The sequence below is a fragment of the Thamnophis elegans genome, chromosome 2 (assembly GCF_009769535.1).
Source record: "Thamnophis elegans isolate rThaEle1 chromosome 2, rThaEle1.pri, whole genome shotgun sequence".
Classification (NCBI taxonomy): domain Eukaryota; kingdom Metazoa; phylum Chordata; class Lepidosauria; order Squamata; family Colubridae; genus Thamnophis; species Thamnophis elegans.
This window is the reverse complement of record NC_045542.1, coordinates 112,130,982-112,145,902: the sequence shown is the minus strand read 5'-3', so window position 1 is coordinate 112,145,902 and position 14,921 is coordinate 112,130,982. Positions and strand designations below refer to the sequence as shown.

The 14,921-nt window shown below is 39.2% G+C and overlaps 1 protein-coding gene across 1 annotated transcript in view; it reads left to right on the top strand.

Moving 5' to 3' along the window:
• Window positions 1-14,921, top strand: part of FGD3 (FYVE, RhoGEF and PH domain containing 3) — a 41,305-nt gene that overhangs the window by 17,517 nt on the left and 8,867 nt on the right. The window contains exons 9-14 of the mRNA XM_032212098.1: window positions 3,401-3,493; window positions 3,693-3,772; window positions 5,190-5,220; window positions 6,342-6,443; window positions 7,589-7,654; window positions 13,801-13,923. Coding sequence (XP_032067989.1) covers window positions 3,401-3,493; window positions 3,693-3,772; window positions 5,190-5,220; window positions 6,342-6,443; window positions 7,589-7,654; window positions 13,801-13,923 — 495 coding nt within the window. The remainder of the gene's footprint in view (window positions 1-3,400; window positions 3,494-3,692; window positions 3,773-5,189; window positions 5,221-6,341; window positions 6,444-7,588; window positions 7,655-13,800; window positions 13,924-14,921) is intronic.

Genomic DNA, 14,921 nt, shown 5'->3' with positions numbered 1-14,921 from the left:
TTGATTGCCATAGTATAAACTGTGGTTTGTGGCCTGATATGTTTACAGTCAAAATAAATTATTCTGCAACTTTAGCACAAAACTATAATTAGGAATCTGCAAATAATCTGCAAGGCTTTACCTATCTTTCTATCTAAAAACTCTTTTCATGTACAATTTTTGTTTTGTTATATATGATACAGCAATATACTTTATTTCATTTTTCATTTTCATTTTCATTTATTTCATTTGTATGCCGCCCTTTTCCCCGAGGGGGACTCAGGGCGGCTCACAGGTTGAGCAAGGGAAAGGGGATACAGACAGTTTGACACCAACACGAAACAATACATAATTTAAAAGCGCAACAATCATACCATTCGAGATAGGGGCAACGGTTGTTTAGCCCCAGGCCTGTCGGAACAGCCAGGTTTTAAGGGCTTTGCGGAAGGCCTGGAGGGTGGTGAGAGTGCGAATCTCCACGGGGAGTTCGTTCCAGAGGGTCAGAGCAGCCACAGAGAAGGCCCTCCTCTGGGTAGTCGCCAGTCGACACTGGCCGGCGGATGGAATTCGGAGGAGGCCTACTCTGTGGGATCTAATCGGTCTGGTGGAGGTAATTGGCAGCAGGCGGTCTCTCAAGTACCCAGGTCCAATACCATGAAGGGCTTTATAAGTGACGACTAGCGCCTTGAAGCGTATCCGGAGACCAATAGGCAGCCAGTGCAGCTTGCGGAGGATAGGTGTTACGTGGGTGAACCGAGGTGCACCCACGATTGCTTGCGCGGCTGCATTCTGGACAAGCTGAAGTCGCCGAATGCTCTTCAAGGGCTGCCCCATGTAGAGCACGTTGCAGTAGTCCAGTCTAGAGGTCACAAGGGCGCGAGTGACTGTTGTGAGGGCCTCCTGGTTCAGGTAGGGACGCAACTGGTGCACCAGGCGAACCTGGGCAAATGCCCCCCTGGTCACAGCTGACAAGTGGTGTTCAAAAGTCAGCTGTGGGTCCAGGAGGACTCCCAAATTGTGGACCCTGTCTGAGGGCGTACTGTTTGACCCCCCAGCCTGAGAGATGGAACACTTGGCCAATTAGTAGGAGGGAAACACACCAGCCACTCGGTCTTATCTGGATTGAGTACAAGCTTGTTAGCCCCCATCCAGTCCCTAACAGCCTCGAGGCCCTGGCACATCACGTCAACCGCTTCATTGAGTTGGCACGGGGCGGACAGATACAGCTGCGTATCATCCGCATACTGGTGGTATTTTATCCCGTGCCGTCGAATGATCTCACCCAGCGGTTTCATGTAGATATTAAACAGGAGGGGGGACAGGACCGAACCCTGCGGTACCCCATACGTCAGGGGCCTAGGGGTTGATCTCTGCCCTCCGACCAACACCGACTGCGACCTGTCCGAGAGGTAAGAGGAGAACCACCGTAGAACAGTGCCTCCCACCCCCACCTCCTGCAGTCGTCGCAGAAGGATACCATGGTCGATGGTATCGAAAGCCGCTGAGAGGTCAAGGAGCACTAGGACGGAGGCATAACCTCCATCCCTGTCTCTCCAGAGATCATCGATCAATGCGACCAAAGCCGTTTCCATGCTGTAGCCAGGCCTAAATCCCGACTGGAAGGGATCTAGATAATCGGTTTCCTCCAAGGACCGCCAGAGCTGAAAGGCTACCACCTTCTCAACAACCTTCCCCACAAAGGGGAGGTTGGAGACTGGACGATAGTTGTTTAAAATGGCTGGATCCAAAGATGGCTTCTTCAGAAGGGGTCTCACCACCGCCGCCTTTATTGTCCCTGAATCCTCTATTGTGAGGTTATATATGAAAACGTAAATTTGGATTTATTAAATATAATAAAAAGAATATGTAAACAGGAGATTTGTCAATAAGAGATAAGGAAGCATAAATGAGTAATTCTGGAGTTTGCTATCTTGCAATCTTATCTAAATATAGATAGTCCTCAACTTACAACCACAACTGAGCCCAGAATTTGTGTTGCTAAGTGAAATTGTTAACTGAATCATTGCAGTTGTTAATTTAGTTATATAGTTGTTAAGTGAATCTGGCTTCCACATCGACTTTGCTTGTCAAAAGGTCGCAAAAGGGGATCGCGTGACCCCGGGACGCTACAATGGTCATAAATATGAACCACTTGCCAAGCATCTGGATTTTGATCATGTGGCCATAGGGATGCTGAAAAGTGTGAAAAAAATCATGTCACTTTTTTTCAGTGCCGTAACTTTGAACGGTCATTAAATGAACTGTTGTAAGTCCAGGACTACTTATACATCAGATTTCCAACAGGGATAAAGATGGAACTGAACAATGTTGGCATACTTATCTGCTGTTATTTCAAATGAATTGTGCTAAGCATTTACCTGAAATACTTTTAAAGAGCAGTTTAGTGTAGAGTTGCAGTTTGGATCATATTCATCTCCCCATTCAACCATGGCATTCACTGGGTGACTCTGGGCTAATCACTGTATCTAGTAAGATTGCTATCAAAACTATCAAAACAAATTAGGAAGACACATGTATGTGGCCTTGAAGTCCTCACGTGCCAAAAGCAGGGGGAGCGTAGGGGGGTCATGTGCAGACGTGCTGCACCCATAATGTGATGCACACAACCCCAGTGTGCATGCGCACATGACCAGTGCTCCCCCCCCCATTTTTGGCATGTTTTTTTTGCCTTCCCAAGGCCCCAGAGGCTTTATAGGAGCCTGGGAAGGGCGGAAACAGTCTCCCCTGCCCCCCGGAGGCCCTCTGGAGGCTTCTGGAGCTTCCCTGAAGCCTCCGGAGTGCAAAAAACTGGCCCTAGGGGCAAATCGGTAGTTTGGGAACGGACTTCCGGTTTGCTCGTATGGCCGGTTTTAGCCCTCTGGAGCCTTCATGGACCTTCCGGAGGCTTCCCTGAAGGCCCTGGAGGGTAAAAAGTGACCCTGGGGAGGGTGAAAAATGGCCTTAAATGAATGCCAGTCAGCTGTCCAGCGCGTGCATGCACGCTGGCCAGCTAACGGGACAACGCCTCACATACCCTGACAAATGGCTCCGCATGCCACCTGTGGCACGCATGCCATAGGTTTGCCATCCCAGTCCTAGAGAATACTGAAATACAAATACAATAAATAAAATACAAAAGAATATGCACAGTTTATTTGTAGTAGTAAGGAAGAGTAAAATTAGGGCACTTCCCCTAAAAGTGTACCACGCAGTACATCTAAATCTTTTGATTCTAGAATCTTCTGATAAAATAGAACAATATACAAATGTCTGTTTAATAAAACTATGTTTTATGATTAATTAAAAAGCTACATAAGAAAGTATTTGGTTTTTTATGTACATATACATGTGTGCGTGTTATTCTTATGAAATAATTATGCAAGATTAACTACAAAATATACATCTTTTTTGTTATTTACAGTTTAACAGCATGGTGTTATACTGTGTTCCAAAACTGAGATTGATAGGCCAGAAATTCAGTGTTCGTGAAAAGATTGATATTGCAGGATTGCAGGTTTGTATCTGATTGGTTTGGTTTTACTTTCTGGTGTATGAATTTATAGTCTTGGTTAAGATACAAAGTTACTGTTTTATTTTTAATAAGGAATTCATTTCTGAATGATCTTCTCCTATTGAGAGAAACACATTGGTTTGTCTGATCGTGATTAGAATTAAATACTAAAAAATGTCAAAATGTTGATTTGGTTTTCTAGGTCCAGGAAATAGTCAAGCAAAATGTGACCCATACTTTTTCAATAACAGGAAAGAAAAGATCCTTGGAGCTACAAGCCAGGTACAGATTATTTTTCTTCTCCTAAATATATTTATTTATTTTGAATTGGACCTTTCCCATCCTAAACTTCTAATGTAATGTTTAAGAAATATTAAAAGAAAAAAAAGTTGATGCATCTTGTTTGTATTATATTTGCTTAGGCAATATTCAATCCAGGGGTGGGGTTCAAAAATTGCAGCAATGGGTTCACTTCCCCATTGCTGGGTAGGCGTGGCCATGGTGGGGTGTGTCCTGCACCACGGCGGGGTATGTTGTTTCTCCCTCCCCAGGCTCTGGAGGCTTTTTTCGAGCCTCTGGTAAGACGAAAACTGATTCCCAGAGCTCTGGAGTCTAGAAACAGGTCCATTTCTCGACTTCCAGAACTTCTGGTAGGTCTATTTTTCACCCTCCCCAAGCTCTGGAGGCTTTCCTTGAGCCTCTGGGAGAGCGAAAACTGCTTCCCCTGGACTCCAGAGGCCAGAAACAAGCTCTTTTATAGACTTCTGGAACCTCAGAAAGGCCCGTTTCCCCCCCCTTCCTGAGTCTCCACATGACCCCTGCACTTATCTGGAATGATGAACTGGCCGTGTGGAGATTTCTGGGATGGGCGGGGTGGGCGGTGCCAACCAGTGGGTTCACCAAACTGAGCAGAATACTAGCTAGGGGATCACCCGAACCTGTGCAAACCCCCAGAAGACTACCCCTGGTTCAATCCCAGCAAAGAATGATTGCTGTTCACCTATAGCAGAAGTTGAGCATAGTATTGCGTCAGGATTAAATCCTTCTCACTGGGAATGTGTAGCTCCTGAGGAAATCCCACTGCAAGGAATAAGAAATATTTGAGGCATCAACTCTCAGGGCCTTCCATCTTTCATATACGTTCATGAGAGAGGAAGGGGGAGGAAGAAGTGAAGAACTTCCCTTACCCACACCTCACTTTTCCTATTGGAAAGTGCCAAGAAAATGCTTCAAGGAAGCCCTTTGAAACTGTGTCTTGAGCCTTTTTTGTTCCCCTTTTGCTATTTCAACAAGACAGACAAAGATCCAATGAAGCAACTAGCTGCTTCCAAATGCTTCTGCCTTGAAGGCTGACCTCCCATGGAGCCTGGTTTGTTTAGCTCATTGGAAAAGATGAAGAGTGGAAGAAACCTGAGGAGGTGACAGTATAGAGTGCACAGAGCACTCTAAGGTGGAGGCTACCTGGAGGGTAGCATTATTTCTGAGTGAAAAAGCACAGTGGGACAGAAAGCCTCCGGAATTCTCTGTTTCATGGTTCTTCAGAGCCTTGCAATAGAAGAACAAGAGCAGAAACAATCTGAGACTTTAGTTTAGCTGGCTGGAACGTGAGGTCTTCCATATATTAAATTATTTATGTCTGGTTCTCAAAGAATTGATATTATAAAAAGAAAGGCAAACACCCATTGTTCTAATTTTATAGGACAGAAGAAGAAAAGAAAGATTGGATTCAGGTAATATCTATTTTATCAAGATTTTTTCTTGCTTCGCTCTGTGCTGCTGGAGCAACTGGGTTTTCCCAGGGCACTGTGCATTTGCACTGCATAGCACAAGCAGTTGTGGCTTTCAAGCCCCTCCGGGAATAGGGCGGCATAAATGCAATAAATCTCAAATCTCAATCTCAAGGATGGCTGTGGGTTCACACTGCACTAGGTGGGTGGGAAGACCTGGAGGCAGTCCCTTACCTTACTGAAGGCTGGGAAGGAACAAGTCTGTAATCGCATGGATTGGAGTGGGTCCTCAGCTAATAATTGGCAGAATGATATGATATGACATGACATATGTATTATAATAGTTTATATATTATAATACATAGTTTATATTATTATATCTAAGAGAGATCCTCTGTAAAAGAGATGGGTGATATGAAAAATAAATAAAATAAATATAGATAAACATCTTGCATTAAAAAATATATGTCAATGTATTATTTATCCCATTTCTACGCTCTCATCTAAGATTAGATTAGATTATAATTTTTCCCCTTTTTCATGCTCTCCACTGCTTTGAGCTGTGTCTCTTTCATAACTTTTTCTTCCTTCACCTTGCTGGAGTCTTTCAGACATTGCATCTCAATTGGAGTCCACACTCTGGAAATTGAGAATTGGTCAAAAACCATTAGGTTTTTTCAGAGCAGACAAGATTCATTCACAATATTTGCCTTGGATTAAAATTCATGAGATCATATTTTGCACTAACTCCATTTTCATTGGCAGCCTGGTGTATACATTATTTCAGTAATGCCATTTAACTTTTTAGAATGGAAACAAACAGTTTTCTGAGTTACAATCTCATCTGCTTCCTTCTTCAAGATCCATTATCTCTCTCATTCTTCTCACTAAACAATTCAGATAAATCTTGTATTTAATTAGCAAAAATTATTACCCCCTCATTATCTGCAAGACACTCTGTTTTCTGAATAATTTTAATTTGCAATTTTAGACTTGAACAGGTAAAATTGTTAAACGTTGAAATCTATTAATGATCATTTAAGAAAAAATATTGTGTGTTGTTGTGGTCTAAGTCTTTGCTGAAAATTGTTTTTACTTATTACTTTTCTTTGAAACTACCACAGGTTATTCAAGCAACAATTGAAAAACATAAACAGAACAGTGAAACATTTAGGGCTTTTAATAACTCCTTTTCTCAAGAGGATGAGCACTTCCCAGATTCATCAGTAAGTAATCTAAGCATTTAAGATACATTGTATAGCAGATACACGTTTTCACACAGGAAACAATAGTGTCTGAAGAGTTAGGTTATAATGCCTCTTCAGTGATATCATATTCATATTTAGTGGGATCCTTTGACAGGTCTGGATTTCGCCTGCGGGGCAGAAATAAAAGGCTGAAATGTAAGAAATAGGAATTTTAAATTAAATTTTGTTTTGATTTGATTTAGCAGTTGCCAGATTCCAAGTGACTTTAGACAAACTATGCTTTAAAAAGTAAAGCACGATAAAATAGAAGTAAAGTACAAATCTATAATACACAAAATAAAAACTGATTGGGTTTAATAAATACTCTAACCAAAGTACTTGGAAATATTTGGAATATTGGGAAATACAAGCCTGGAAAAACAGGTAAGTTTTCAAAGATTTTTGAAATATCAGGGGAGAACCATACAGATCTCTGGGGAGATGCTCTTCCAAACTTATTCTAGGTTATTGGTAATATATGCATACAGTGGTGCTTAGAAGTTTGTGAACTCTTTTTGAATTTTCAACATTTCTGCATATGCATGACCTAAAATGTAATCAGTTCTTCATAGAAATTCTAAAACTAGATAAGAGTACCTAGTTAAACACAGGCATCAAAAAACATTATATTTGTTCATTTATTTAGTTGCATTTTTGCTGGCCAAGAATTTCTGAAAGCAAAGGTTGACATACAGTTATTGGGCTGACTTGTGATGGGTTATTTTATTTATTTGTTTTATTTGTATTCTGCCTTTATTATTTTTACAAATAACTGAAGGCAGCAAACATATCCAACACATTGTCCACCTCCCACTTTCCCTACAACTGTGAAGTGGTTGGGTTGAGAGAATGTGACTAGCCCAGAATCACCCAGCTGGCATTCATGGCAAAGGTGGGACTTGAACTCACACTCTCCTGCTTTCTAGCCTGGTGCCTTAACCACTAGACCAAACCAAACATTTTTATTTTTAAAAAACTGTTATATATTTTAAATGTTTATTTTGAATAAATAAAATATTTAGAATATTTTATTTAGAATTATCTTTCTATTAATTTCTCCAAGCTTTTGAATCTAATTTCAGGATTGATTTGTTCTGATTTGTTTTTGGCTTTCTCATTATCAGATAGTGAGCACCAGTTCCATGGAATCTATGCCAGGAACAGACAGTAGCAGCAGCACATCTGCAGGGGTAAGCAGTTGTGAAACCGATGCCTCATTAAATGCTTTGTTTAATGGGGCGCTCTCTGTGTGGGTGCATGTGGGTGCGTTTGTGCACGCACATGTGTAGGAAACAGAAACTAGTTTAGATAAGTCGTATTTCCTCCTTCCATTTTACTTACAAAAGCATTTTTGCCATGAGTAAAGGTTATGCTTTGCCTTTTCTAATACAAAGCTTTAACACATACCTGATTTATGAAACCAATAAGCCCTTATTTCCTGTACTTTTTTAAAATGCAGTTTGCTGCACATTCAAGCAGGTACTATAAACCATAGCAATGTACATAGTATATGACAGATGCCTCACGGGCTGCTACAAATTTTCAGTTGCTCAGATACCAGACTGTATTTTTCATATGAAAATCCCCATTTAACTCTAGGCTAAACTGCTCTGCCTAATTCAGCTGCACCAGACTTCCTTATAATTAGGGTTGCCACCTGATAATAGAAATTGTTGCTAGTTAATCAGTTGTGTTTCCGCCTAGTAACTGATCGCCTTATTAAGTCTGTGTAAATCTACATATGAATAGACAGTGCTACTGGAGAGGAAAATGCATCCTTCCCTTTATATTTGCACATGAATGTTGTAGCAGGTGCCACCAGAAAAGAGAAGGGGCGTTTCCTGGAGATAGAAGAATGTCCAGCCAACAATCAGGGCTGGCTGAAGATGCTGTGCTGCCTGGGGTGAAGATGGCTCAACTTAGAATGATATTTTCAGCCTTTGTGGTATACAAGCATTACTGTGTCATAAACGTAGTCTCTGGGATTGCTTCATCCACAATGCTTTGACAACCCTTTCTGACACAGACAGAGATGCTTAAGAAGATAGCTTCTCCTCCCCAATTGAACAAATATAGATAACACCAGCAATAGAGGACCAATCAGAGATATTTCCTAACTCCCTGGATTATAGTGGTTTTACCACAACCCCATATAAGGGAAACTCAAATTTGTTTAATATTTTGATAAAAAAATAAGCATTTCTCTCTTCTAAGGCACACACATTCTTCTTGCATTTAAATCATTTGAAAGAAAATGAAAATATAACTAATACCTTTATTCAACCAAAGCAAACAAAGATTCAAGCAGTCCTCAACTTACAAGCATTTTGTTTGCAATTGTTCGAAGTTGCAGTGGCCATGAAAAAAAGTGACACATGGTACTCGCTCTTAATAACCTTTGTAGCATTCCCACATCTGTTGAAAGCCTCTGGCTTCAAGTCCCTGGATATTGAAACTACCTCTTGGGAAACCTTGGCACAAGATCGATTGACATGGCGCATGCTGATCCACCAAGGCTACCAGACATCTGAGGACAGAAGAACAACCGAGCACAAAGAAGTGAGCACACCGCAAAGCCAGAGCTGCAAATGCTGCAACAATGGTGCCCACACCTGTCTGCCCGACATGTGGCAGAACATTTTTTGCCCATATAGGCCTTACCAGCCACCTGCGGACACATCGTGGACAGCCCACAACCTGTTAGATGTCAAGGTCCTCTTCGAACACGATGGACAAACATCAGCATTCCCACAACATCATCAAAATTTGATGCTTGGCAACCGGCATGTATTTATAAGAGATGTAGCATCTTTTTTGGGTGGTGGTGGTGGTCATGTGATCACTATTTGTGAATTTCTTAGCTGGCTTCTGACAAAGTCAATGGAGGAAGCAGATTCAGTTAATGACTGTGTGATTCACGTAACAACTGCAGTGATTCATTTAACAACCATGGCAAAAAAGGTTATAAAATTGACATGGCTCACTTAATAATCATTTGCTTAGCAGTGAAAACTGTGGTCTTAGATCAAGCAGGAAACCCTGTAGCATCTCAGACAAATTGGTCTTTTTAAAAGCCTCCAGTGCTGGAGCATCCACAGCTTATGGAGTCAAGTTGTTCCACTGATTAATTGTTCTAACTGTCAGGAAATTTCTACTCAGTTCTAGGTTGCTTCTCTCCTTGATTAGTGTCCACCCATTGCTTCTTGTTCTACCCTCAGGTTTCTTGGAGAATAGTTTGACTCCCTCTTCTTTGTGGCAACACCTGAGATATTGGAACGTTGCTATCATGTCTCCCCTAATCCTTCTTTTCACTAGACTAGACTAGACATATTCAATTCCTGCAACTATTCTTCATATGTTTTTATGATTTGAATAATGATTTTAATAAATGATTATTAAATCATTTATATTTATTCATATCACTTAACTAAACATGTGGCTAAGAGAAGTTACTGAAACACTCTGGGTCTACTTTAAGAAACTTTGGCTTGAACTGTAGGAGCAAAGCCCATTTTTTTCTAACCATGCAGGAGTTGTTGATTGGTAGCTGTCTATTCAATTTATGTCTGATCTCAATGGCCTTGGCTCATTTGTGCTAGAAATGGCAGATATATGCAAAATATGTTATTGCTTTTCAGATGTGGCCAAAGGTAAAAAGAAGTATAAATACCCTGAGTTATTTGATCCACACAAATATTAACTTGCTAAGTTTTTAAAAACTTTTTAAAAGTTTTTAAAAGCCAAGAAATTAAAAGACTCTTGCTCCTGGGGAGGAAAGCTATGGAAAATCTATGAAAACCCTGCCAACAAAAGTGTCAAGGCTATGGTTTTCCCAGTTGCAGTGTATGGCTGTAAAAGTTGAACCATAAGAAAGGCTGAGCGCCAAAGAATTGAGGCTTTTGAACTATGGTGCTGGAGAAGACTTCCTGCGAGTCCCTTGGACTGCAAGGCGATCAAACCAGTCAGTCCTAGAGGAGATCAACCCTGACTGCTCTTTAGAAGGCCAGATCCTGAAGATGAAACTCAAATATTTTGGCCATGAAAAGGAAGGACTCACTGGAGAAGAACCTAATCCTGGAAAAGATTGAGGACAAAAGAAGAATGGGATGACAGAGAATGAGGTGGCTGGATGGAGTCATTGAAGCAAAAGGCATGGAGGAACATTTTTCATGGGGTAATGATGGGTCGGGCATGACTTTGCAACTAACAACAAAGTTTATAATGGGGGAGCAGCACGTTGTCTGTTGCCAACACATACAAAAACATGTCAGATCCTTCCTAGGATTTACACATGGGTATGAAGTCCAGCCAGGCAGGAAGTTATGCTGCCTTCATTTGTCCTTAAAATGGGGGATGTCCCTCCCTCACCCGGAGATTAGATGGACCGTACTAGAAGCCCCAGTTCCCAGAAAGTAAGATTATAAATAAGTGGCTCCTGTTTCCCCTTTTTATCAAAATGATCACGTTCACACAGTTCTAAAGACCCTAGTGGTATATAGAACCAACACTGGATTAAAAAGAACACTGTGAAGGGTTTTTATGTATAATAAAGGTGACAAAGTAAGATTTGAGAAAATAATCTGTCTGCGTGCATCAAGTTACTTGACACTGAACTCTATAAAATCATTAGCTTCAAAATAAGATAGAAGGACATGAGAGAATGGAAGCAAATAGAAAAATATCACACACAAACAAAAGCTCTCCTTTATTCATCTGCCATATTTTTGCAGCCCACTTCCTCTTATTGCTTCCAGTTCTTTCAGGACTTTTTGATTATTGGGTTCAATCCCAGCCCGATCAGGAAAATGTACTTTTACAGTGTTTTTGGATGTACCGGTGCACTGGACTCCCTGGGGGAAAAGAAATGTCTTATCTTTCTCTGTCTAAATCCCACCCATCTGCCACTCATTGAAAGAGAATAGTTGCTTTAATTACAGATTACTTAAGAGTTGTCAGCTAGTCATCAGCCTTCTGGATCTACTGCAATTTTAGCAGTGTTTCTCTTTAGAATGTCACTTGTGTCAGTTACTTAATAATGATGTTATTTGAATAGAGTATGTATGACCTTTGTTTTTAATAGAAAGGAAACAATCCTGTTAAAATTAGTGTTCTTTAAAATGCACAGGAAGGGCAGGGCATGATGTTAAATTGAAACATCATATTTTCATATGGTGTTGCGAATGTAGTAATTCTCTTTTACTTGATAAGAGATAATTAACCAGTTCGACAGAGGCGAATTCTGCCACTTGGTGGTGATAATAGTTAGCAGACCAGAAGCCACCTCCTTCATACTGTTCAACATGCTAAAAAAAATACTTTGCACATTAAGATATAACCACAATTAGTTTGCAAAACTAAAGTGGTAAAGTTAATGGGGGAAAATAGATGGGATTATATATGTTAGTAAATGATCCTCAATAGTTTTTTTTTAATTCCAAAGCAATAGAGATTGTTATTACTGCTGCTGCTACTTTAAATTTGCAGGCGGGCCCTGCCTTAGTGGAAAATAGCCCTCTATTCCTTGAAGTTTTTGTGTTGAATTTGTTGACTTATAGCTAAAATGAAAACTCCCAATACATTCAAAAGTCTGAAATAGTGTGTAGAATCAAATATATGAGACTTAATTATATTTTCCTGTAATTTTATCAGCCATTTGGAATAGCTTTGTTTTCTTTTCTTTTTAATGTTGTAAGCTTTGTTGAAGAGACAAGGCGATTCAAAGTGGGTAATGGACATGACATCAACCAGGACAAGAAGCAAGCTTAATTTCCATAAGCATACATGTAATTAACATTTAGTTAAATGAAATTAAATTCTTCATGTATTTAGTAATTTTTAATATCTTTCCCATTAGAAGTTCCAATCTAGTGGCAGTTTTTGTAAAGGCTCTGGCAGATCATACCCCAAGAAATGAATTTGTATACTGCATTTAAATATACTGTTGCAAGCAGACAGAGAAAACAGGGGATGATTTTTTCACTTATAACAATGTCCAAAATTATCCCTGATGGGACAGCATGCATATTTTTCTCTTGCTTCCTCCCAGCAGGTGTTGTCTGCTGAGCAATAAGAGGGACAAGTGTTCAAGTTTGTCCATGGATTTCACATAGGGATATCCGTACAACATATCTATCTATCTCTATCTCTATCTCTATCTCTATCTCTATCTCTATCTCTATCTCTATCTCTATCTCTATCTCTATCTCTATCTATCTATCTATCTATCTATCTATCTATCTATCTATCTATCTATCTATCTATCTATCTATCTATCTATCTATCTTCAATTCTATATTCGATTCCCAGTAAGGGTATGGCTAGCTGATGAGAGCTAAATAGCTTGAAATAGATCTATACTAGTCTCCCTTTATTTATTTATCAGCACAAATACAACATATATATATATATATATATATATATATATATATATATATATATATATATATATATATATGTGTGTGTGTGTGTGTGTGTGTGTGTGTGTGTGTGTGTGTGTGTGTGTGTGTGTGTTGTATTTGTGCTGATAAATAAATAAAGGGAGACTAGTATAGATCTATTTCAAGCTATTTAGCTCTCATCAGCTAGCCATACCATTTATTTATCAGTACAAATACAACACAAATATAACAAAGGCAACAGTAAAAATATTGGGTTTCTGTCGTGATGGTCTCTTATGATGAGCCGATAGACAGATAATGGAAGCAGTTAGCTTCCTCCCATAATTGGGGCATACCAGGGGTTGTGACACTAAATATATATACATTCATACATACATACATACATACATACATACATACATACATACATACATACATACATACATACATTTACGACAAGCTTTAATTCAGGAAAAATATTTATAGTGATGAATCTTAAGAAATACTAAAGATTCAGAAGATTACCTTTGTGCTTCTCTTTAATGTCTGGTGCTATCTAGGCAACCCTGCAGTAATTTGAGTATCCTTGTATAAAGAAACGACCGATCAACTCAAGGTGCTAAAGACTTCCAGAAGTTTCCTCAATTTTTCTGCATCATTTTTTTCTATGGTATGAGGTCTAGATTGTCAAAGATGAAGTGGATCATATATTGTGATAGACTACCAAAACTCTGTAATTGTTACTAGGTGTGTTTTAGAAACTTTAGCCTTTTTCGGAAGTTATTTAATGTTTTATTTTAAAAGTGATCAGACTAACAAACTTTGGATCTGGGTAATTTTAATGCAGTATTACTCTTTGCATAGTTTCAATATGTACCTTATTGATATTAGATAATGCAATGGGAGTTGAGCTGCATTTCATTGATTTGTAAATTTGTAAATTTCCTTTTTCATTCCAGCCTGAGTGCTGCAGAAAATCTTCAAAATCAAAAAGAGATAAAGAAAAGCAAACTTGCAAAAGTTGCAGTGAAAGCTTTAACTCCATTACAAAAAGACGACACCACTGCAAACAGTGTGGGGCAGTGAGTATTAGAATTAAAACCACATTATTTCTCTTAATTTTTATCATGCATAGCATATGCAGTTTAACAATAAAGCAATATATGTCCTGACATGCTTTTGAAACAGGTTATATTTTGTCTTCAAGATCCTGCTAAGAAAATACCATATTACTATTATTTATTACAAATATATGAACTTTCAATATTTTTTTCTATGGCATAGCTATATAAATAAATCAATGTGGGGCTCAATAAATATGCATGTGCTCTCACCCACCAAAAGAAATTGTGCCAGCGCTAATATTTCCTTACTACATAATTCTTTTGGAATTTACATATTTTAAATCATGTTTCTAGTGGCAAATTAAAATTAAAATAAATTAGTGGCACTTTCATTCATTCCTTCTAGTTTATTTACACAATTTACACTTGCATGTTTTAAATGTAAAACAATTAACATTTTTTAAAACATAGATTCAACCACTATGTTTTACCATTTCAAGTTATACATGGTTTAACCCATCAGATAAAAGGCAGAATATAAACCCAGCTAATTAATACATGAGAACATTGACTTTTTTCAATGTTTTATATTTTATTTTTCAATTTTGTTAGAGTTGCATTCAATGATACAGCATCATGTTGCTGTTCTAGATGAAAGATTCAGAATTGCCAACCTCCAGATGTTCCTAAACTGTAACACCCAATTTAGCTATGTTTCACTGGGATTGCTGAAAGTTCAGCAATATGAGAAAGGTGACTGATATGTGCTCTGCTGTAGGCTTTTGGGCACAGTGGTTCCATCACTTGTAGTCCAGCTCTTTTAACTGTGCAGGCCAAATACTGGAATCTAGAATTTCATTGCTTCCCAGAATAGATACCTTTCAACTGTATCATGCATGGTGGTGGTGAAATTCAAAGTTTCTTACTATGAGTTCTGTGGGCGTGGCTGGGGAAAATCCCCATTCCCTCCCCATCTCTGGAGGAAGGATATTGCAAAATCTCCATTCCCACCCCAC